The sequence below is a fragment of the Taudactylus pleione genome, unplaced genomic scaffold, assembly GCF_031769625.1.
Source record: "Taudactylus pleione unplaced genomic scaffold, aTauple2 ptg000109l, whole genome shotgun sequence".
NCBI lineage: Eukaryota > Metazoa > Chordata > Amphibia > Anura > Myobatrachidae > Taudactylus > Taudactylus pleione.
Window position 1 is genome coordinate 871,141 of NW_028284511.1, and position 22,855 is coordinate 893,995.

The 22,855-nt window shown below is 38.9% G+C and overlaps 1 protein-coding gene across 1 annotated transcript in view; it reads left to right on the forward strand.

Moving 5' to 3' along the window:
• The first annotated feature begins 3,986 nt into the window (after positions 1–3,986).
• The window catches only part of LOC148525210 (uncharacterized), a 59,193-nt gene continuing 40,324 nt past the window's right edge, over positions 3,987–22,855 (forward strand). The window contains exons 1-14 of the mRNA XM_088471022.1: positions 3,987–4,059; positions 9,058–9,120; positions 10,814–10,864; positions 11,539–11,592; positions 12,837–13,098; positions 16,272–16,386; positions 16,689–16,779; positions 17,117–17,223; positions 17,770–17,986; positions 20,138–20,263; positions 20,414–20,531; positions 21,436–21,574; positions 22,220–22,330; positions 22,580–22,649. Coding sequence (XP_088327148.1) covers positions 3,987–4,059; positions 9,058–9,120; positions 10,814–10,864; positions 11,539–11,592; positions 12,837–13,098; positions 16,272–16,386; positions 16,689–16,779; positions 17,117–17,223; positions 17,770–17,986; positions 20,138–20,263; positions 20,414–20,531; positions 21,436–21,574; positions 22,220–22,330; positions 22,580–22,649 — 1,597 coding nt within the window. The remainder of the gene's footprint in view (positions 4,060–9,057; positions 9,121–10,813; positions 10,865–11,538; positions 11,593–12,836; positions 13,099–16,271; positions 16,387–16,688; positions 16,780–17,116; positions 17,224–17,769; positions 17,987–20,137; positions 20,264–20,413; positions 20,532–21,435; positions 21,575–22,219; positions 22,331–22,579; positions 22,650–22,855) is intronic.

A 22,855-nucleotide genomic window follows, 5' to 3' on the forward strand; every position in this document is an offset into this window, starting at 1 on the left:
TCTCTATCCAAGGCTTAGTAAATAGACCCTGTTGGCAGATAAACTTCATGGCTTGGAATTTTTCTAGATTGGCAGTGGCATCAGAAGTTATGATCTGGTTATATTATGGTGTTCTATGGTCATTAAGGAGTTACATATTTAGGAGAAGGAGAAGTGTGAGCCAATGATTGTTTGAGATATAATGTATGGTGAGTGCCTGCTCAGGGCACTTCCATTTGCTTCCTGTGAGCGATCCTTTCAAGCCCACTCGTCTTTTCCTTTTGTGTTTTCTTTTGTGAGTAGTTGTTTGTTTGTCTGCAGAAAAGCATAATCGGATCCATGTGCCGCAAGAGTTAACCAAATATTTGGCAGAGGTTTGGTTTATGTCAAAACCCTAGTGGAAGGACCAACAAGTGGAGATATTGCATGCACAAGTCTGGCTGCGACATGTTTTGAGATCACTGGATGGTGCAGCTAACGGGAGAATGCTTTTGTTGTCACCTTATACTGATCATCTAAATTCCAATTATTTCAATAATTGGGACAAATTAATCGCCAAACATGACTCTCAGTGTCATTATTTTATTATTGTACTGTACTGTATATGTTAAATGTTACTGGTTTAGGTTGAATTAGTCTTAAGAGAAAAGCATTTTGCCAAGGTACAGAAATTCTCAGCCGATAGATGACTTATGAGAGTACAATATTTAGTAACATCGGGTATATGCAAGCCAAATACTGTAACTGGCTAAAAAGAACCCAATTGTTTTTTTCACAGGTGCATTTCTTGATTTTACACTAAGGGCTGTATTCAATTTGGAGCTAAAAGCCTCTTTCTGCAAAACTTCATTTTCGTCAATTCCATTTTTCCCCATATTCAATTTGGCCAACTTTTCGCCGGTGCGAAAAGTCAATGCATCAGACCCGTCGAAAAAGTATCACCTAGGAATAGGTGACGAGAAAAAGTGCAGAATTGTGGTTTTGGAGTACTAATGAAAAAAAAACACCCAGCACCCATGGGAAAGCCCTCCTAAGGATAATTGCATCAAAAAAATTTAAAAAAAGACTTCAGTACACCCCAAAAAAGTAATTTCGTTTTTGGGGCTAAAAAAAAAACAAAGTTGGGGGACAAACTTAAAAACTAGCGAAATAGACTCCACTTCTCAACTGGATGCAGGTAGTCCCAGCACCTGCCTACAGTAAATTAATGATGGTGAGCAATGGCCTGATCATACATGTCTACATTTCTTTTGTTCCACCCAGGAGGGTGATACAGATGGCCTCTGTGGGGAAGCAGAATGCCATGATGTCAAATGGAAGGGCAGGTCTGTGAAGACGCCTGACATTTTCCCGACGCCGGGAGACAGGCGCCCGGTATCCCGATCGAAGGGATGCCGGGCGCCGCGAGCAGACAGCCGCAGGGGGGAGGGTTAGGTTTAGGGCACCCGGGGGGACTTAGGGCTAGGCACCCCCTCGGGAGGGTTAGGGTTAGGCTAGGGGGAGGGAGGGTTAGGGTTAGGCACACCTGGGGGAGACTTAGGGTTAGGTAACCCCCCGGGGGATCTAGGATTAGGCAGCGGGGAAGGGGGGGTTAGGGTTAGGCACTTGGGGGGGAGGTTAGGGTTAGGCACCCCTAAGGAGGGTTAGGGTTAGGGGGTTAGGTTAGTTTAGTTTATACTTACCTTAGCGACGATCGGGATTTTCAGCGCTGTCGGGCTTCTGCTGCCGGGAACTCTCCTTTTGTCGGCCAGGCGCTGCCGGGAATCGGCCGGCGGTATTTCATACCGATTCTGTGAAGACAGTGTGAATTGCATCATCACGTGCACTGTCCAGCCCCTTCTCCTAGGAATTTGGTGGTATGCAGGAGTGCAAATTGTTCTCCCAGGTTGGGAAGTACTTTTACAGTAGTCATCTAGTTTCCATTCAGACTGTATGGAGTTGAAGACAATAATATGTATAAACAACCCGTGGCTTCCCTACCTCATGGTGCAGGGAGTATTGATGGGTGGGTTTGTAGTTCAGAGGAGCAGTGGATGTGGCCTCACAGAATGGGTGTGGCCTCTCAGAAGGGGTGTGGCCTCACGGTATGAACTCAGGTTTTGTCACACTGGGGTGTGCCGGAGGTTTGGGCTGTTTTCGGGGACCAGCCTGTCTGAAGTGCCGGCTCCTTCACTGTATCAGGAGCCGAGTGCCGCACGTAATTCTACAGTGCAGCACCCAGCTCCTGTCACTGAGGGGGAATCTGCACCTTGGTGTCACCCCTCGACGGGTGACACCCGGGTGTGACACCTCTGCAAGCAACTAGTTGCATGGTGCGCCTAATCCATACTATAGGAATACTTTCACTGTGACCAATTCTCCCCTCGACTCATGCAAACCTAAACTCCTCTGCAAATATTTCCATCTTGCTTCCTTAACCTATGTGCTTTGGTGGTAATCTGGGCAAACTTGCTCATATCAGTGCTCATGGTGGGTCCAAATCTGGCTTTCTGCTTTTGTAAATCACTTTTTCTTGTACTGTACTCATCTTGCCAAAACCAAAGATAACAAGACTCTTCAGTGCCACCATCTGATGTTACATAGAACTGTAGTAACTATACTATTTGAGCGGCATCTGTATATTAATAGCAGAAGGACAACTTTTAAAAGAGTGACATATTTCTATGATGCCTTTTCCTGAGCAGGGCACATATATCAAATTAAAGGTCTTGGTCCGTATATTTGCAGAAAAATATTGGCACTGTAAGTGGTTGCTTAATTTTGGAGTTCTGTGGCAAAACGTCTGCCCGCAATTTACAATGCATCACCATTGTGCTCTGGAAAATGTGACAGTTGGTGAACGCTCCCTGTGCACCTGCTGGGTGACCTGGAACATGTGACCTGCTGAGTGGTTTGGAAACTATGTCAATTACTGGACTCTCCTTGTGCACCTGCTGGGTGACCTGGAACATGTGACCTGAGCGGCGGCTTTTGATAGCTGCTACTCTGCCGCCTGTTTAACGTGGAAATTTCAAATGATATTAAAAGAAAAGCATACTGTGGTATTAGTACCATTTTAAATTTACGAGTTATATGTGCTGAGAGGCAGTGGATGACTAAAACCTCCACCACATCCCATACACTGTGTATAGCATAGAAAACAGATGATTCCTGAGCATACATAAGAAAAGTGATAACAGATGTAACACAGGAAAGCCCCTATATTTTTCCTGCCCCACTCCTATGTAGCCTCACAAAATTATAGACCTGTCGATGTTATATAATAGGGATACATTGTAACATGGGACTATAATGTAAACACAATTACCTACTGTAGTGGCATCGGAAAGACATAGAAATACAGTACCAGTGCCTCTTTTTGTCTGGCACCATCTAGAGAAACAATCTCTGCTATTTTCATATATTAAATAGCTTGATCCTGTGTGCTTTGGATTTATTATATAACATTAAGTCATTGGCACATGTCCATTGTTTGTACTGTGCAAAACACTGTCATATTAATTTGCTTGTTCATTGATCATTAGGATTTTAGAACAGTTATATATTTTAGACGTAAACTCTTCTCATCACCATCACTCTCTATTACTGTATTTGTGCCACTTTGTTAATGCAAGTTTACATGGTTATGTTGCTTATGCTCTCAGTTCTAAGGTTTCTGCAATATATAATCTATAGCAAAGCAAAATTGCAAGGGAAGAATCTATATATCTTTTTAGTTACAAAAGATTCCCCATTTTACTTAATATGTCTTTCGTAAGTTAATCAAACCAACTCCCAAAAGGCAAACATCCTTAGAGAGTTCCTCTGCCCTAATTATCCAGAATACAAAAGAACATCACATACATTGGCAGTGCCAGTATCTTCCCCGATAGCTCCACCCCTTCATTGTACATAGGAACCACTGCCCACCTCCCAAGCTTACTCTATAAAAGGGTCATATAAGAGTCTGAACATCTGTTCCTCCTATAATCCCCAGTTCGGTGTCCAGTAACCGAACTACAGACAATATGGGGACACGTAGGAGGCTATTGATATGTATTGGAAGCCTCCTGGTATTTCTTACCTGTATCCAGGCACAAGGTAAGTTGGACATTGTAAATAATGACCTGGATCCAGTTTATTAATACTGCATATGTGTGTCATTAACATGACATAATGTTAATGACACACTGACACAATGTCAACTGTATCACTTTCAGGGGTGCAGGGGATATTCGATTGGAAAAATATGGCTATGCACCTTACAGTAATTTGGTTGAATGCCTTTATGAGGCTTTTATGTGGATCAGCAAACCACATAATGTACAATTAATACGCCTAAACACAAATCGGAAATACACTGTTTTGTATTAATTTTGGTGTGCTTTTATTTTGAAAACATCAAGCACAAGGGAACATGAGAGCTTCTTAATTTTTCCGACATGTAGCATAATTTAATTCATGTTCGCACAATATAGTTTAGCTGAATAGTAGAATAGCAACGGTTTGCACAACCTGACAAAAAGGAAAAAAAATATTAAACTAGAAAGGTGCAGTAGTATTTTTAGTTAAGGCCATTTTCCGTGTAAAAATCAAACTAGTGGCGGATGTGGTTTGTGTAGGGATGCTATGGTACATTCATGGAACCCACTTAGAGATCTACAGTGATCTGATAAAGAAAACCATAGTTAACTTCTGGGCATCAATTACAATTTAAAAGTTCAGTGTGATTTACCTATCAAATTTATTTATCTATATATTTCAATTCTTATTTACGTGGTTGTGCAAGTGGTTTCAGAGTAAAGAATTCCTAGTTAAATTGCTGTAAACAAAATTCTTATTTATTGTGAGTTTGTCTGAAAAAAATTAAGGAAAGTTAAATTAAATTAAAAAAAACTATAATGATGTAAATTCTTAATAGAAATACCTTATTACAGGCAACAAAATCATTTTTTAAATCACCATAGTCCAACTAACAGAAGTAATCTTAAATATATGTTAAGCTCAATAGATAAACTTGGATAAATGTGTAGATTAATTATATTAATATTTCCTATGCATATTATACTAATTCTAAATTCATAATTTGCAATGGGTGAACCAGCTTGTAATAAACGCAGTCACTGTTTGACTGTGATCAACTGTAGACAAATATGAAAAGAGTGGGTCACTCTGGGTGAAAGAGTGCGGCATGTGAACAGCTAACCATGTCTCCCATCCAATCATGTGTCTCTCTTTTCTGTTTCCAAGCTTCTCCATTTACTGAGAAAGTGTTCATTTCCTAGATTAATACAGGGAAAAATACTGTCTAGGGCTAAAAATATGGTGAAAGAATTGTATGGCAGAATTAACTATGCTAGTCACATATTACAATATTGTTCATAAATCTAGTACAAATAATGAATGAAAGCAAATATCTGATTGGTAATTATGAGGTACAGCACAACTATGCTGTTTGAATCAATCTTTAATGACTTGCCTGGCATAGTTGATCCCCAGCAACCCCCCTCACCAGAGCCGTAACTAGACTTATTGGTGCCCTGTGCCAGAAAGAGCATTGGCACCCCGGCTCCCCCTTTTTCAAATAGGGACATAAGATCGTGCTCCCGAAAAAGGGCCATGGCTTCATGGGGAGGGGCCAGGGAAGAGATAGGGGAGGCCAGGAGATGCTGGGGATAAAAGAAGAGGAAGCTACAAGTGAGAATGATAATAAACAGGAAAATTGACAGACCCAAACAGCACCCCCTGCCCTCCGGTGCCCTGTGCCATGGCACAGGTCGCACTACCCTAGTTACCCTCACCCCTATTTACCCCCTCACACCCCCATAGTGTCTGCCATGCTGCTGATCACTTCTGATTGTGCAGCATGACAAAATATCATCTGATGGCTGCAGAGAGGAACAGCCACCGGGGAAATGTAAACAAACCAGCCCGGTGTATTCCCGGCAGCTGCGCAGAGGAGCAGCCTTCAGAGAAATGCAAAGTTGCAGTGACCCGATCATCACTGGTCTAATATATCGTTGACCTATATTTTAAAAAATCAATATTAATGTTTTAAAAAGCATAAAATTAATAAAATTGTGTTAGATAAGTTATACATAGATTTTCTTGAAGTAATTTAATCATAAAAAATAGTCACGACAATTTCTGAGCATTTTTGGAAAAAATATTAGCCAGTTAAGTTGTCTCGTATTCTGGGTTCACACTTAACAATGTGCCGTGCGGTGAGTCGCGACGGGGGTGCCGGCATCAGCAAGTGCGTAATGCTTGCCAACACTGGGAGTGACAGCGCTGCATTTGGCAGCATGGCCTCCGCTGAAGATATCGCCTGTCAGTCCTGCATGCAGGTCCGACGGGCGATGTCACTGACAACACGTGAGAGCGCTCATCATCGGCGACATAGCAGTGTACGATGTGGACGATATCATCTAGTGTGTACCCGCCTTAAGAGTTGTATAGTTGTTCCTACTGTCAACAAATGGTAAAATAGATAAAACAAAAGATTTCTTTTTATAACATAAAAGAGCTTAATATGCTCAACTCAGTGTAAAGGTTTCCATATGTGGGCAGATATGACAACTAGACCAGGGCTCTGAATGGCCAGATCAATATTTATGTAATCATCATTTGGTAATATTTTCCACCCTGATAATAATCTGTCATTTTGGGCACTCACAATGCAGATTTAAGTCAACTAGGTTTAAAGCAACTAAAATCAAACAACCTAAAAAATATTGGTAATCATAATGCAATCATATATGATGATGGGTTAAAGCATATTTACACTATTTGACTCATCTTATAAAATGATCCATTAAATGTATACAGACTGCGGGCCTGATTCAGACCCACTCGCAAGCGCACAGCGGGTCGATGGTCCCCCACTGCGCATGCGCCACCTCTGGTGCGCGCATACACGAGACCCGTCCTGCAACTGCAGCTCAGTCACTACGGGTCTCGCTACAAGATGGGGCGGCTGTCGATGGTGAGTGACAGCTCACCCCGTTTTGTAGGCGGGGAAGGGGGTGACTTAGGAACGCCTGGCATTTGTGGGCGGCCCTCCTGACATCACTCTATTAGAGCAGGAAGTCCACTTGGGCTTGCGTGAGCCGAGACCCTACTACAGGGTCTTGTCGCAAGCCCGATGGTCTCAATAATCGAGACGGACTCCAGGCCGCTCGCACAAGCTGTGGGTGGTCACCCACAGTTTTGCGAGCGGGCTGGAGAAAAAAAATACACGCCCTGATTCATATGTTGCAGGCATTAATCTATGAGCAGGGTTTTCAGCTAGTCCAAGCTCTGGGTAATTCCAGCGGATACATTTGTTTTAATTCTTAAATAAACATTGGCTCTTAACCCAGAATGGCAATCGGTGGATTGAACAGAGATGTTCCATAGTACTAAATAAATATGCTATGGCATTAAGCTGACAATAAAGCAAACAACTCATTCTAAGGTTTTAATCAGCAAACATATTATTTACTTAAATTTTAATCTATAACATTTTAAAGATAATAAATTATCCAGTCTATAATACATTCATCTAATTTCTTTGTCTGGTGTAACATTGTTGACTGAAAAACTAATTTGAAATGAAGAATACTGGAGACATCTTGAAGAACATACTGCTTTAGATATTTTTTCCTTTTACATTTTTAAAACTTTATTTAGATTTTCTAACCAGTATTTCCTCTAACTAGACTGATAATATGACAACACTGTAGAGTATTTTTACATTTCACATGCCTTACAGTATGTACATTTAGCAACTTAAATGAAGCTCATAGGTCAAAGACATTTCAGTGCCAGATACAGTGCATTGAGTTTGCAGTTCTCCAAATTGACCCCATCTGGGTTTATGAGAATTGTCTCCTGCTGACCCTAGTAACGAGGCCTGTCTAAGTTATGAGCATGGTACACGACAATGCAAGGGACTTCCAAAGCCCATACTATCCTCACTCCTGCTGGCAGAGTGTTGTCAATGAATACCAATCTTTCTGTATAAATAAAAGGCTGCCTTGGCCGTCTCTAGTCCATGGCAGACATGTAGAGAGACCTGACAGATTTGAAGGAACATCAGACTCTAGGTAAGAATTCTTCTACACTAAGATATGGACATTAGGGGTCCATTTACTAAGCCTTGGATTGAGATGAAGTAAACTGAGATAAAGTACCAACCAACCAGCTCCTAACTGCTATGTTGTGGGCTGCGTTTGAGAAATGACAGTTAGGAGCTGGTTGGCTGGTACTTTATCTCCATCCACTTTATCTCCACCCAAGGTTTAGTAAATAGACCCCTTAGTCACATAAATCCCCCCAACATCCCCCCAACATTCCAGTTTGGTTGGATATATTCTTCATCCTGTAATGCTGCTTTTTCTATATTATTATCCTATCAAGTGAATATATATTTGTATTATTTTTACAGCAGCAGGACAACAGCAGCAGCAGCAGACTACAGGTGAGACTGATTATTTTTCAGCTACTGAAGCACACACACTGCATGTGCCAGCCCTGGATGAGGCCATCGGCTTCTTATCGGGACACTCCCTGAGAGGGATCTGATCCCTCCCAGCTCTCCCCAAGGCATGCACATCCTTCTGTGCATGCACAGAAGGAATCCAGCAGGACTTCAGGGTCATAAAACCTGAAGTCCCCCTTTCGCAAAGCACAGTTTTTACCAGGAGAGCTGTTCTTTGTGATTTTCTAGGTACATACCGGCTGTACCCGATAATGGGTGGTATGTATGGCATTGCGGATGCAATGCTTAATACATCTCACCAAGAGCGAGGCAGAAAGAGAGAGAGAGTAAGAGAGAAGAAGAGAAGAAGAGGGGAGCGGGAATAAGAGGTGAGAAAACGGAGAGAGCACAAGAGGGAGATGGGGGTTTAGAAAAGAGATGAAAGAATATAGAAAGAAAGATGGAGAGAGGCAGAAGATAAGGTACATTATATAAAGTGCCTAATTCAAAAATAATGAGAAATGTATATAATAAAATGTTGCATTGGACTTAATCATGTTAATTCTAAAGAACAATCTATAACTCAAATATTTACCAGAACCTTAATGCTATATAATTTGGTCCTTATGTTTTTTTAGATGAGGATTGGGATTCTGTTCACCAAAATTATGAAGCATTCGATTTAAATAACATTGACACAGGTTTGTACAATTAAAGGAGACTTCAAATGTCCCAATTGAATGATTTACAATGTAAAAATTTTTATTATTGAGACTAGTGTCTATTTAATGGATAAACTTTCATTCTCTTATTATTATGCAGCATGTGTGGTTTAAATGTCCATGAGAAGCCTGCTTTCCTATGTAATTCACAATGATTATTCTGTCCTTTCAAAAGATGGGTTTTATTTTTATTTGTCTGCAGCCAATTAATCTAACAGCGTACCCTTGGAGTGTGGCAGGAAACCAGAGCACTGGAAACCCTACAGTAGCTAACATGAGTACATTCAAACTCTAAGCAAACAGATCTGGTTAGGATCAAATCCATAACCCCAGCAATACTAATCACTGTGCCACTGTCCTAAGACTACATGTTAGTCCAGTCATAAAACTATGTGCTATTGTAATTTGAAGTATAAAACCATATATTTTTCTTGCATTTTCATTGATTTAGCCAACTTTAATCAAGGTTTTCTTGACCACTGTGCTTTATATATAGCATTAATGTAGACTTGTATAAGATTGATGTTTTTTTGATTTGTGAGTATACAATCAATTACTAATCAACTAAACATTTAGCATTGACTTGATGACAGAGCCGGCCCTAACCAATTAGGTGCCCTAGGCAAGACTTTGGCTGGTGCCCGCAGCAGATAATCCCAGGTTCTCTCCTCACAGCACCCCTCTCCCCTTACAGCACACTGCTATAACTAAAGAAAAAGGGACAGGTGTTAGGGGAAATTTCCTTATACCCCCACTGGCATTCTATAGGGCACATTCTCCCCTCACTGCACAGCACCCGCCACCCAACACAGTACCTCTAACAGCACAGATTACAGCACAGCACCCCTCACCCATCTCAGCACCCTTTACCCAGCACAGTACCCCTCACAGTTCAGATTGCAGCACATCACCTGTCACCCAGCACAGTACCCCTCACAGTACAGATTACAGCACCCCTCGCCCAGCACCCATCTCAGTACCCCTCACAGCACCCATCACAGTACCCCTCACAGTGCAGAGTACAGCACCCCTCACCTGGCATAGCACTCGTCGCCCAGCACAGTACCCCCATAGTTCAGATTGCAGCACATCACCTGTCACCCAGCACAGTACCCCTTACAGAACAGATTACAGCACCCCTCACCCAGCACAGCATCTATCACCCATCACAGTACCCCTCACAGTACAGATTACAGCACCCCTCACCTGGCACAGCACCCATCAACCAGCAAAGTAAACACACTTCCTGCCTGTCTGAGACTGAGTTCCGGCTCTGTGTTCAGCTGCTGCAGCCTCCTGACTTCTCCTCCTGGCTGGCTCGGATCACTGAGATAGCAATCAGCACCCAAGTTAGCTCAAAGACAAAAAATTCTACCGTAGGCTCTAAGCTTGGGATGCCCCTAGGTATTCCAGGTGCACCTAGGTATTTTCTTGAAATGCCTATGCCTAGGGCCGGCCCTGCTTGGTGATACTTGATAGTTGCCAAGATGTTATGACCCACACAATAATAATACAGGAAGTAAGCTATCACTTAGCAAAGTCATTTCTTGTGATAATATATATTGCTGGAAACAAACCTGTAACAGTTACTCGAATATTGATGCCTGTTCATTTTGAAACTACTTGTTTATTGTCTATTTAATGTTTTGCATCTTTATATTTGTCTTCACAGAAGTACAGCAGGATACGGAAGAGTATGAAGAAGATGAAGAGCAACAGTCAGGTGAGAAGAAAATATATACACTACAGTAAGCTAAGGCACACAAATGATGGTGGTATGGTACTTTTCCATGAAAATTATTACACTGGGGCTTTTTTTGGAACAGGTAGAACAGGTACAGGAATAATGTTATATAAAAATGTTTCAACTTTATTAAGCTGCCCCTGTGGTTGGGTTAATAAACTTTTATTGACAAGCAGTGGAGGCTCCAGAGGTGGGGCTGCAGTGCAGTCCATAATTCAAATAGGGGAGCCACACCAACTGCCACCCCAAATGCTTCCAAACATCACCGGCCAGGGCTCACTGGCAGTTGGCGTAACTCCCCTATTTGAATATTGGACTGAGCTGCAGCCCCACCTTTGGAGCTGCCACTGTATTCAGATAATTACAGTATCTGAGGACTAAATAAATTGTTTTAGTAGCACACAAGCATCTGCTAATATGAATTTGGAATGGAACCATGTATGCATATGGAACCATTTTTGGCCCACAGTGGCAAACCAAGTAACTAGACATTGAAATATTTTTTTAATGGTGGTGGTGTGTACAGTATGTGTTTGTGTTTGGGGGTGTGGGAGTTAGATTTGCGTTCTATGACTCTACCTAAGTCTTTTTGGATTCAAAACTGTTTTTCTCACTCTTGAAAATGAAAGTGTAACTGTATGTTCAAATTACAGATGCAGGTTCTCCAAAAGTGAAAATAATCACAACACCTGCTCCTGTCTATAGAAGTAAGTACAGAGTGATGTAGACATAGGTATAATAAGAGTTCAGTTTGCTTGACTGTACTATTAGTTTATTTTGTCAAGCGGTGTACGTACAGAAGGAAAAGTGTGCAATGACACAGCTGGGCAGGGGGCATAGGCACAAATAGAGAAGGGGAAAGGACACAAAGGGCAGAGGAACAGATTTGGATGGGGTCAGAGACACAGCTGGGGAAAGTGTCAGGGGCACAGCTAATAAAAGATCAGACATGGGCATGGGGCAGAGGCACACACTGGGCGGCAGAGACACTAATAGGAAGGGTGGGTGCACAGAGGCACACAGATAAATGGTGTGTCTCTGGGAGGCACTCATAGAAATAGAGGCAGGCAGAGGCACAGCTGAGGAATGACTGAGCACCTTTATTACCATGGTACCAGGAGAAGTGTTTCTATTACAATGGAAGCAAGGAAATGAGAAGAAGAGTGGAGAGCTTGCAGAAACAATGATGTATAAGTGGTTAATATTTATGCCCCCAGAGAGAGGGGGATCTTAGGCACACAATCTCTATGAACCCATCTAAATCCAGCTCTGCCAGCATCGATAATCCCAGTCTGACAGAGGAGGTGTATCCTCTACCAATGATCTCGGCCACCCATTTCTAAGTAACAGTTTACAGTTGGCATCATCAGTCGGTGTGTGATTTGTATATTAGTTGCAATACAGTATAGCAGCAATATAAACAAACAAACCAGTCTAACTTCCCTATGCGCATGTGTGATCCAGGTTCTAACGTTTTTTATTTATCACAATCCAAAGATGGCAACAGTAGTCAGAGGACACTGGTGGTAAGAGTAATGCAACAGTCCTTGGGAAATTGGCATTATGCAAAGAGAAACTCGATGATACTTGGTGATAGCTGACACTGGCAATAACCTATGATAAATGGTTACAGGCCCTAATACCAGCAAAAACAGCCATTTTCACTGGAGTTACAGCTTTTCTGTGCATGATAAATAGGTCTGTGAAAACAACAAAACAAACTAAACAATCAATACAGTGTATTTTCTTATAAAATATGTTTGACTACCTGATTTGATAAAGGAACTTACAGCATAGAATAATTTCTATAAGAAGCAAGATTTAGCCAAAATAACCAAGCAATAGTAAGTGGGTAAATCGTCAACGCCATCCATAAGCCATGTATAGTAAAGTAAAGAGAGCAACTGTCAAAAAGAAAATAAATCATTTACAAACCTCTTCAATCCTGCAGGTCAGAATCCTTATCATAACTCAATGGTTTGCACCACCTTTGGCAACTCTCATTTCAAAACCTTCGATGGAGACATCTACCATTTCCCTGGACAATGTAACTATCACTTTGTACGTCACTGCAAGAGCAATTATGAGGACTTTAATATCCAAATTAGACGTGCTGTTAGGGAGACGCTTCCTGTCATCTCCGTCATCAGCATGAAAGTTGAAGGTGTTGACATTATTGTAGATGAAAAAAGTGTCACTGTGAACGATGAAAAGTAAGTTATAGTATCACAATTTTTATCATTTTGTCTCACAATGTAATAATTATTATTACTTATTCCTTCCATCTACTCAAAATCTGACATGATGCTTATATGTTATATATATATATATATATATATATATATATATATATATATATATATATAGTTCAATCCAAGCAGGCACACAACCAGACTAAATCACATTCGACTGATGCAGATTCAATTTGTATAGTAATAATGCAGACTCACCCCCTCCTTCCAGAGAAGATTCCAGGACTTGCACTCTACCACAATAAAATGGGTTTAATCCAATATAGAGGTTACACATATATACATATGTATATATATATATATATATATATATATATATATATATATATATACATAGTTGATCAGTAATAACATCACTGTATTTTTCTATAGGTGTTACATAGAATACAACACACACTTAATTCAATAAAATATCTTTGCCACACAGTTGCCTGTACAACACTCTCCTTAAGTATTCACCAACTACAATCTCTACTGCCACCATTAAACAGAGTACAGCAAGGGGGTGTGAAAGTTGTATCAACTGATGCAAATACACATAGTTGATAATTATGATACTAGCTAACTGCATCTGATTGCCTGAATGTACATTATTCTCTGAAACAGATAGAAGCGTTCTTCATTGCAAATGAATATATAAAATTTTCGGGATCATTCAGTGTTTAAACAATTCAGTATTTATATTTTTTTTCATACATCAGATGTACCTGCTGTATTCGAGAATTTATTTACATTTTAAATAAAACTAAGAGCACATATATATTTTGCAAGCAAAACACATGGTTAAAGACATGGAAGTATTGTAAGTGTAGGCAATGTCTGTCTGATGTTAACTTTTTGCGAATGTTACAGGTGCAGCTCTGCATATGTGAAAAAATATGCAATTTTTCTTTTTTTCTGTGTTTTTGTTTCTTTTGTGTTTTTTTTAGAATATATTATGGAACATATGTGCCCAAAACAGCATAAGGGCCAGTGTGTGTAACCATTGTTAAAGCTAAAATTATTTGAAATGTTTTTAACTTAGTTTGATTCTTTAGACTTGATAATTCTGAAAATGTTTAACAGTGTACTGTGACCAACATGGCAGCCACAGTCACATGGCACATGATGAAGTAAGCATAGAGACTTTGGAATGCCAATCTGAGCTCTGTATTCACAGTGACATCTTTCCCCCTCATTATCCCTTTATTAGCCTTTGTCTATGTAGCAAACTTATTGTGTCGGGCAGATACTGTATACTCAGTTTTCATCCAGAGAGAATTTAAAAAAGTAAAAAAAGATTTGCATGCTCAAAGGAACTTAAAATATATCTTCTATTTAAGATTGCTTCTGTAGCTTGCAGTTTTAGCAGCATTGTGTTGACAATTTGGACAAATTCACATAAAAAATGTTTTGATCTTTTTTAATGTAATCGTAAACATTTATAACCAGATTCACAAATGCTATCGTTTTGAGAATTTGGTGATAATAACTCCTTATTTATTTAACACTAATAATTTAAAGACTCATCTATTTCGCTGAACCCGCAAATTGCAGAGATAAATCTGGTGTTACTTTTAGCCATCCACAATTTTAAGATAATTTTGTGCTGCTTTTAAATAGAGATGTGTGGTCGGTTCTCCAGAAATCCGAATCCACCCGAATTTCGTGAATCTGGGCAGATGCGAGTTGCGGTTTTAATCTCTTAAAGTGATCAGGATAAACCCAACATGCGGTTCTGATCTTCCAGCAGTTCACAATTTGGATTTTAAATCTGAATTTTGTGTTTTGGATTGCAAATATTAAATGAATTTAGCTGTTTTTAAAAACATTTTAGCATTTGTAAAAAAAATCCAGATCCTAAACCAAAACACTTGAGGGTAATTTTGCAAAACCAAAACATGATGAATCCAGATCCAAAACTAAAACACGAGGGTCAGTGGACATTTCTACTTTTAAAGTATTACTCTCAAAAAAATGGGAGATTAATTAAACATTCTAAATTAATAGACTGTGCTAGAAGCTGATTGGATGCTTTTGGCAACTTCTCCATAACTTCCACAAAAAATCTTTAGATGTTTGTGCATACTGTACAGTAAATCTGTACCATACATGGTTTCCTTTCTTCTCATGACACAAGCAATTCAAACTGTTTTGTGTAAACTGTTTCACCAGTATTCACACTGTTCTTAATTTATACCTGAAACTGTCTTTAAAGAATGTTGATTTTTTTTTATTGATATACAGATATGGGCTTTGCTATCTGAAGAGCTTGGTACTTAGGGCCTGATTCAGACCTGGTTGCAAGGCTGCATTCGCACGTAGCCAGCCGATGTTTGCAATCTGCGCATGTGTACCAGGCACAGTGCGCGTACGCAAACCAGTCACTGCGATTGGGAAGCGATCGCAGCCAGTACACAGATACTTTGCAAGCATGAGTGACATGACCTGCCATTTGTGGGTGGTGACAGGGGGTGGTCGATGGTAACGGGGGTGTGGTAGTGTGAAGGCAGGCTTATCTGTGCTTTGGAACGCCATTTCAAGGGAGTGCATAATTAAGATGCATCATCAGCATACATGTCACATGGCTGAATTAAACACCGTAGCACTCGCAATGCTTGCGGCAGGGTATGGTCAACCACATGTGGTGCGTATGGTTCTGATGTCAGCCAATGTTACCGATTGTTTAATGCACTTCCTGGAGATGACGTATGTTACTAGGGGAAAGTGGGCGTCTTGTGTCTGGCTGGTGGGCATCTAATTTCATACCGCGATCGCATGGCAAAACATAATGGGCGTGCTAAAGTCTTGCTAGCGATTGCAGGATTTACATACTTTGACTGTGGACGGCTGCGTGCGAACGCAGCCTTGCGACCAGGTCTGAATCAGGCCCTTAGAGCTTTCTTAATGTTTTACCTACAAAATATGCAAAATTATATATAGTGACTATAGCAGAAAGTTCTAGCTGATTATATCCTTCTTAGGGTATTATAACCAAGCAACATTATTTCCCTTTGCAATTTTGGTATTGAAAATTTCTAGTTTCTAGATAAAATATTGCACATATATTTTAAATATGTAGAAAGTGTCAAATACATGTTTGAATGTATAGCTAAAATATTTCTAGATTGCTAATACATAAAATTTTCTCACAGCGTACAAAAATTGCCATTCAGTGTTGGTGGAATCCAAATTTCCAAGAGTGGTGGCTCTCTCAGAATTTATTCTAAAATTGGTCTTGAAATGATATGGAAAGATGACTCCATCCTGGTAAGTTAAAAACTGGTTTCACCAATGTTCCTACAGTATAATTCCTGTTTGCTATTGTATTCTATTGTTTATGTTTCAAAAATGCTTTTGACATTTTAAAGCAAAACAGTGTAATTTATCTCTGTTCATTGATATTTTAATTAGAGATTTTTTCAGAATCTTCCTTATTCACTAATCTGTTTTTAATATTTGTTTGTTATCATACAAGGTAACCATATTATACGTAATGTCTAGTACTTTGAACTATGGTAAATTAGTCTGTATTAGTTCCATCCTTATTTATACCTGTTTGTCTTTTTAAGTTGGAATTGAGTGAAAAATATGCCAACCAGACTTGTGGTCTCTGCGGTGACTACAATGGGATTCCAATTTACAACGAGTTTATTGTTAACAGTAAGCACAGATCAGTTTTGTTGTATACGAATATATTCCCATGAGTGCCCCTTGCTAAAGTTAACCCTTTTTCTTTTAAGATGTAACTACAATAATTTTAGTTTTTGAGATGAACCCTCAAGGGAATTATTTTTGTGGGAGATATAACTAAATACTGAAATATTATTTTAATAAATGAATAAATAAAATAAATATATCAATACATTTATGTATTAACAAAGTAGATAATTTGCTTTTTTTGAACCAATACAATTAATCCCACTGTGGATTGTGTGCATTTCTATGACAAGTTTTGATGTACTTAGTATAACCATCTAAAATTACATTATTTATCTAGATGCCCAATTAAGTAATATTCAGTTTGGAAATCTTCACAAAATCAATGGGCCAGAAGAAAGATGTGAGGACACTAAAGAGGAAGTAGACAAGAAATGTGATACAAACGTAAGTTTCTATAGTTACCAGTAAGTTGCAATTTTATAAAAAATATAGGAGCAAGTTCTATAATAATCTGCTAGAAAGTAATTATGCAATATATTTATAGCAACAAATCAGATTCAGATTTTGAGTAGTTTACATTTATTAAATCAGACTATATTTGATCAATCCCTCCTGTAGATTGTAAATTTGTAAGCAGGGCCCTCTTACCTCTTTGTCTGTCTTTTATTATCTACTTATTTTATTACTGTTTTGTTCCGAATTATAATGTGCAGCATAATATACTAGTGCTATTTAACTAAATGTTAATAAATAAATAAATAAAAATGTTATATTACTGCCCATTTAACATACCGTATCTTTTATTTAGATCTCAAAGATTTGTGGTTTAGGTACCAAGGGAAAATATATTAAAAAGAGGAACTGATGGGTGGAATGTTTAGTATCTCACTATTTATATTTTTATTGCAATATTATCTAATTTTTTAAATCACTTTCCACCAATACCTTGCTTCTCATTGCAATTATTTATTATTATTTTAGGTCAATCAGAAACAATTGTGTGCAAATGTTCTGAATGGTAATGGTCTAAAGGACTGCCATGGAGTTGTGGATGTTCAAAAATACATCGAACTTTGTGAGCAGGATTTCTGCAACTGCCAAGGAAATTTAACTGGGTTCTGTGTTTGCAACATCATTACTGAATATTCCAGACAGTGCACTCATGCTGGGGGAAAGCCAAAGAATTGGAGATCTGCTAGCATCTGCCGTGAGTCACAGTTTATTTAAATAGACATTGTAGGAATTCAAATAGAAAATGGACAGATAGAGACATTGTCATTTATCAATAAAGCAATAAAAATAAAGAGGATAATGCACCTTAATATAACACTTCAAGCTTAGTATTTGATATTATCCACTCCATGATTAGATTTAATTATTTTATTATATTAATAAAAAAATAACATGGATTTACCTTGTGTATATTCCATACTACATAATAAACTGGCACTATCTATCTATCTATCTATCTATCTATCTATCTATCTATCTATATATATACTGTATATATTGTGTATATATTTAATATATATATATATATATTACTGTACATACACACAGACTGTGCATAAAGCAGACTAATATAGAATATTCAAAGTACTGTAGATGATTTAAAGACAATTTCAATGCATTTAATTTTGGAGGATTGAGCATCTGCATTTTGGTTTATTTTATTTTACCTTGGTATATTCCTTTATTACCGCTCTCCCTTCCTGCTCCATTACATTAACAACCTTATTTATTGTGCCATTTATAATAAGCTGCTTTAGCAACTACCCCCTCCACAACATTTACCCCTGTACTTATTGATCATATGCACCCCTGGTTATCTATATTATCCCTTCTCATCCCACCTACCCACTCACCAGATACTTACCCAAATCTTAACTACCTTAGGTACATCTCACAATATGTTTTGCCCATCCTACCTCATTAATTCCTGGGATTGGGGTGTCTCGACCATAAATATATGATTTAGATCCCCCTTATCATCCAAAATGTGTTTAAAATTGCTGGTATTATAATTTTCTTTAGCATGAATTTTACGTCCACTGGCAATTTTTTCATTTTGCCAGATCAGGTTCCATACACTGCTATTCCGGTGTAAGCATGAAGTTGCATATCTTTAATGGGTGCAGGGTGTGCACACAGGTCCCTGATTCAAGTTGGACCAAACCACTCACTCGCACCGATTGACTATAGTTAAATTTTCACCACCACTGCAGAAATCATAGGGATGTGTCAGCGTGAAGAGAGGGGGGTGGCACATGTAGACTGTAACTGGGTCCCTCCTCTGATAAGGCAGCTATGGAAACATGTATTTTGTTTATGTATCATTAGTTGTATGCCTTCTAGATGTTGCATCTTTATGCAGGCTACATTTGTTGTACTTAGCTGCATCCGTATTTAGCAGATATACTGGAACCACACACAGCAGGGTGCCTATAAGAGAACTTAAGAATGGGGGGACATGGCAGCCCCTGATAAGTTGATAAGTACGCTTTAAAAAAACACAGACACAAGACGGAGGTGTCTACGTCTCCTGGACAGAGCCGACACTAGATTTACGGCTCTGGATGGGCTTGTCGCAAAGCAGTGACGGTTTGACCATTAGTGAATTGTGAACTCTCCACTGACTTTGCATCCTCAGCACCTCACTACCTCTCCTGAATGCTGGTAGTATCTCTCCCAATCCTGGGCCAAATATTTCATGCCAAATCTTATCCATCAGCAATTCTGTGAATCTTGTACACATCTCAACTTCTAAACTTCTAGAACCCTCTCTTTCCTATGCCGCTTTGAAATCCACACTATTAATTTAATCCATTTTCACGTTGCACTCAGATACAGTATTATCCATTATATCCTGTCTCCAAATGTATTGCTGTCTTTACTGTCTGGCATTCCCACTTATCATCTGACCATCTCTTCCTCATCCTGGGAGATCATTTCCCACCCATTGTAGCAGTAAATCCATGTTTCTCATCTCTTCCAATTTCAGTGCTTACTCTGAGTTTTCTAATGACTCTTCTTGCTGCTTTCTTCTATCTCTAATTGCCTCTTGCATACTGTATCTTCCACCATGTAAATTTAAATACACAAAGTGTTATCCAGATGTCCTTGGCCCTGACATCTTTTGTTCCTCACTTCTTTTTCCTATCACCATAATGTCCCAGTCTGTATATCTTTATTACTGCACACTCACCTCAGCCCCAGGTGCTCCAGCCACCATTCACAGAACCCAGTGACCTAAACTCTAACCATGACACCTTGAGCAGTGTCATTAGCTGTAAAAATTCTGCAGAGCTTCTGGAGGAAATTTTGCTCTAACGCTGATTCTTTTTACTTTTTTATACAGCTTTAAAATGTTCCTACAACCTCCAGTTTAAAGAGTGTGGCACTGCCTGCCCGGACACTTGTACTAACCCTGAACGATCACTGGTCTGTGATGAGCACTGTACAGATGGCTGCTTCTGCCCTGCAGGTAACTATAATACATACTGCAGATATCTTCATGAATATATATATATATATATATATAGTTATATACTGTATATATATATATATTTATATATGTATGTACATATATACTGGATCTTTCATATGTATCATATCTTTCATTCTCGTTCTTAAGGGACGGTGTTTGATGATATCACTAGAACTGGCTGTATTGCAAAGGAGAAATGTGCCTGCACATACAATGGAGATGTTTACCCAACAGGAACAGGATATTCTGAGAAATGTCAAGAATGGTAAATACTGTCACAGTTTTTTCTGAATGTTCGACATTAATACAGAAAACAAATCTCACCATTATATATTTTTACATATTTATTTATTTTACTTTGCTATTCTTGTGATTTTGTTATCATCATTACCCTGACTCAGGCCTGGGGTGATTCAGGCTATTGTGCAAAGTTTTCTAACTACGTTTCAGCATGAAGACCCCATAGCTAACAGCCAATAATTCCTCAAAGTTTGGGGCTTAATTCAGAGCCGCATGTAATGCCGATGTTCACGTAGTTAAGCGATTATTTGCAACTGTGCATGACAGTAAATTTCAGAAAAAGCCCTTATGACACGTGCGTTACACAGAGTGCTGTTGTGACTTGCAATCAATTCAGACAGTATCAGAAAGGTGATGGAAAAGTGATGCCCATTCCTGGGTGGTGACTGGGAGGCAGCTACCACCACTGTAGTGCACGGAATAAGAAGACTGCTCAGTGGGCGTGTCAAAGCAAGTGGCTGCATTCACAGATGCACAGGTGCAAACATAGGAGGTCGTGGTCAGACGGAGAATATCTGCAACTGCCATAGGACTAGTGCATATTTTGATGGTGCAACCGACTTTGGGGTATAAATATGCACCAATCGGTATTACAGCATGCATGGGATGTACTAGTGGGTGTCTCAGTCCTTGCACAATAGACCACATGTATGTACACCAGGGAAGGAGTCTGTAGGCCATTTGCATGAACTTGCAGAAAGACGAGCGCCAATAGATGATGCTGCTTGCGCTCTTGTCTGCTGCTCAGAATCAGCCCCTTGGTGTCCATTGAACTACTGTAACCCTGTATACAAAATTTAAATGAATAATATTGATTTGTTATAAATAAATATAATTATTTTGCCTCTAACAATAACATATCTCTTCAGCACCTGTCAAGGAGGGAAATGGGCCTGCGTTAAAAAGGCATGCTTTGGCACTTGTTCATTTGAGGGAGGTTCACACATCACAACCTTTGACCTTACCCGCTATAACTTCCATGGAGACTGTGTCTATACATTATCCAAGGTAAACAGAGAAAGACCTGCTCCCCATGAAAATCACTATTGCATGGGTGCTAGACCATCATTTCAGTAGGATCTAGTGACTTCGCTAAGGTGGGCTTAGTTAAACTAATGGCGTGCAAAATTAATATCGCATATCATGCAAATGTGAAGACTGAAAGTTATTATGGTAAAAAGTTTAACATGAAATACCTGATATTTGAATAAAATCAATGCTCCCCTTATGTGTACAGATTGTATAGAGTCAAATGAGCAATCAAACTTAGAAACCAATACAATGGTGGTTATATGGTAGTAGTACAAATAGGACACAGTTATACGGCAGTTAAAGAACTGTTTAGACGGACATGATAATGTGAACATCTACAGCACCATTCAAGACCTTATTTTTTTATCATAAACATATACATTATTGAATCCTCAAGTAGAATGGTTACAATCCAGTGCACTAATATCAACATCTCATTTCGAGGTATTGGCTCTAAGTTTGGAGCACAGTTGCGAATAGATGTTAGAGGAATTCACCACTTTACCGATCATCGCAAACAATAATTTACCCATGTTGTGAAGATATTTTACAGAAGTGTAGGTATCATGTTCTCATTGTATGAATGTAACTATACTCTCAATTCATCTGTTCTCTATTTAGTTATGTGACTCTAGCTTGTTCACTGTGTTGGCTGAAATTCATAAGTGTGGACATACAGACACAGAAACTTGCCTCAAGAGTATATCCCTCAGTTTGAATGGAGGAAGAGAGGTATGTACAGAAACAGAGGGTATATTAACTGATAACTATGTATAAAAAATAACAAAACTGTAAATAAAATTATTGCTATTCTACAAGATTTACATTTTTGTAGCTGTAGGAGAGCATATTGGAACCATTACTAAGTTATAGTATTTATATTATAGAAGTGTTTGTTATAACCTGATAACCAAGACTCTCCTCTCCACCACATTTGGGTTTATTTACAATGTTAATTATTTATATTTTATATTTCTCCAGTTTATCCTTGTGAAGAAATGTGGCAGCGTATATATAAATTCCATCTACACCCAGCTGCCAATGTCATCAGGTTAGTATAACACATGGACATGCTGACAAATCTAATATAAAATTATAAATATGACATGTTGGTTATTACTAGACTTGTCTAGTTCATTAGTTCCCATATGTCAAGTATAATATATGTTTCAATATGCAATTTACAATTGACTTAATAAATAGTTACTAAGTTCTAAAAGCAATATCTGTAGAAATCATAATTGGTAATAATAATAT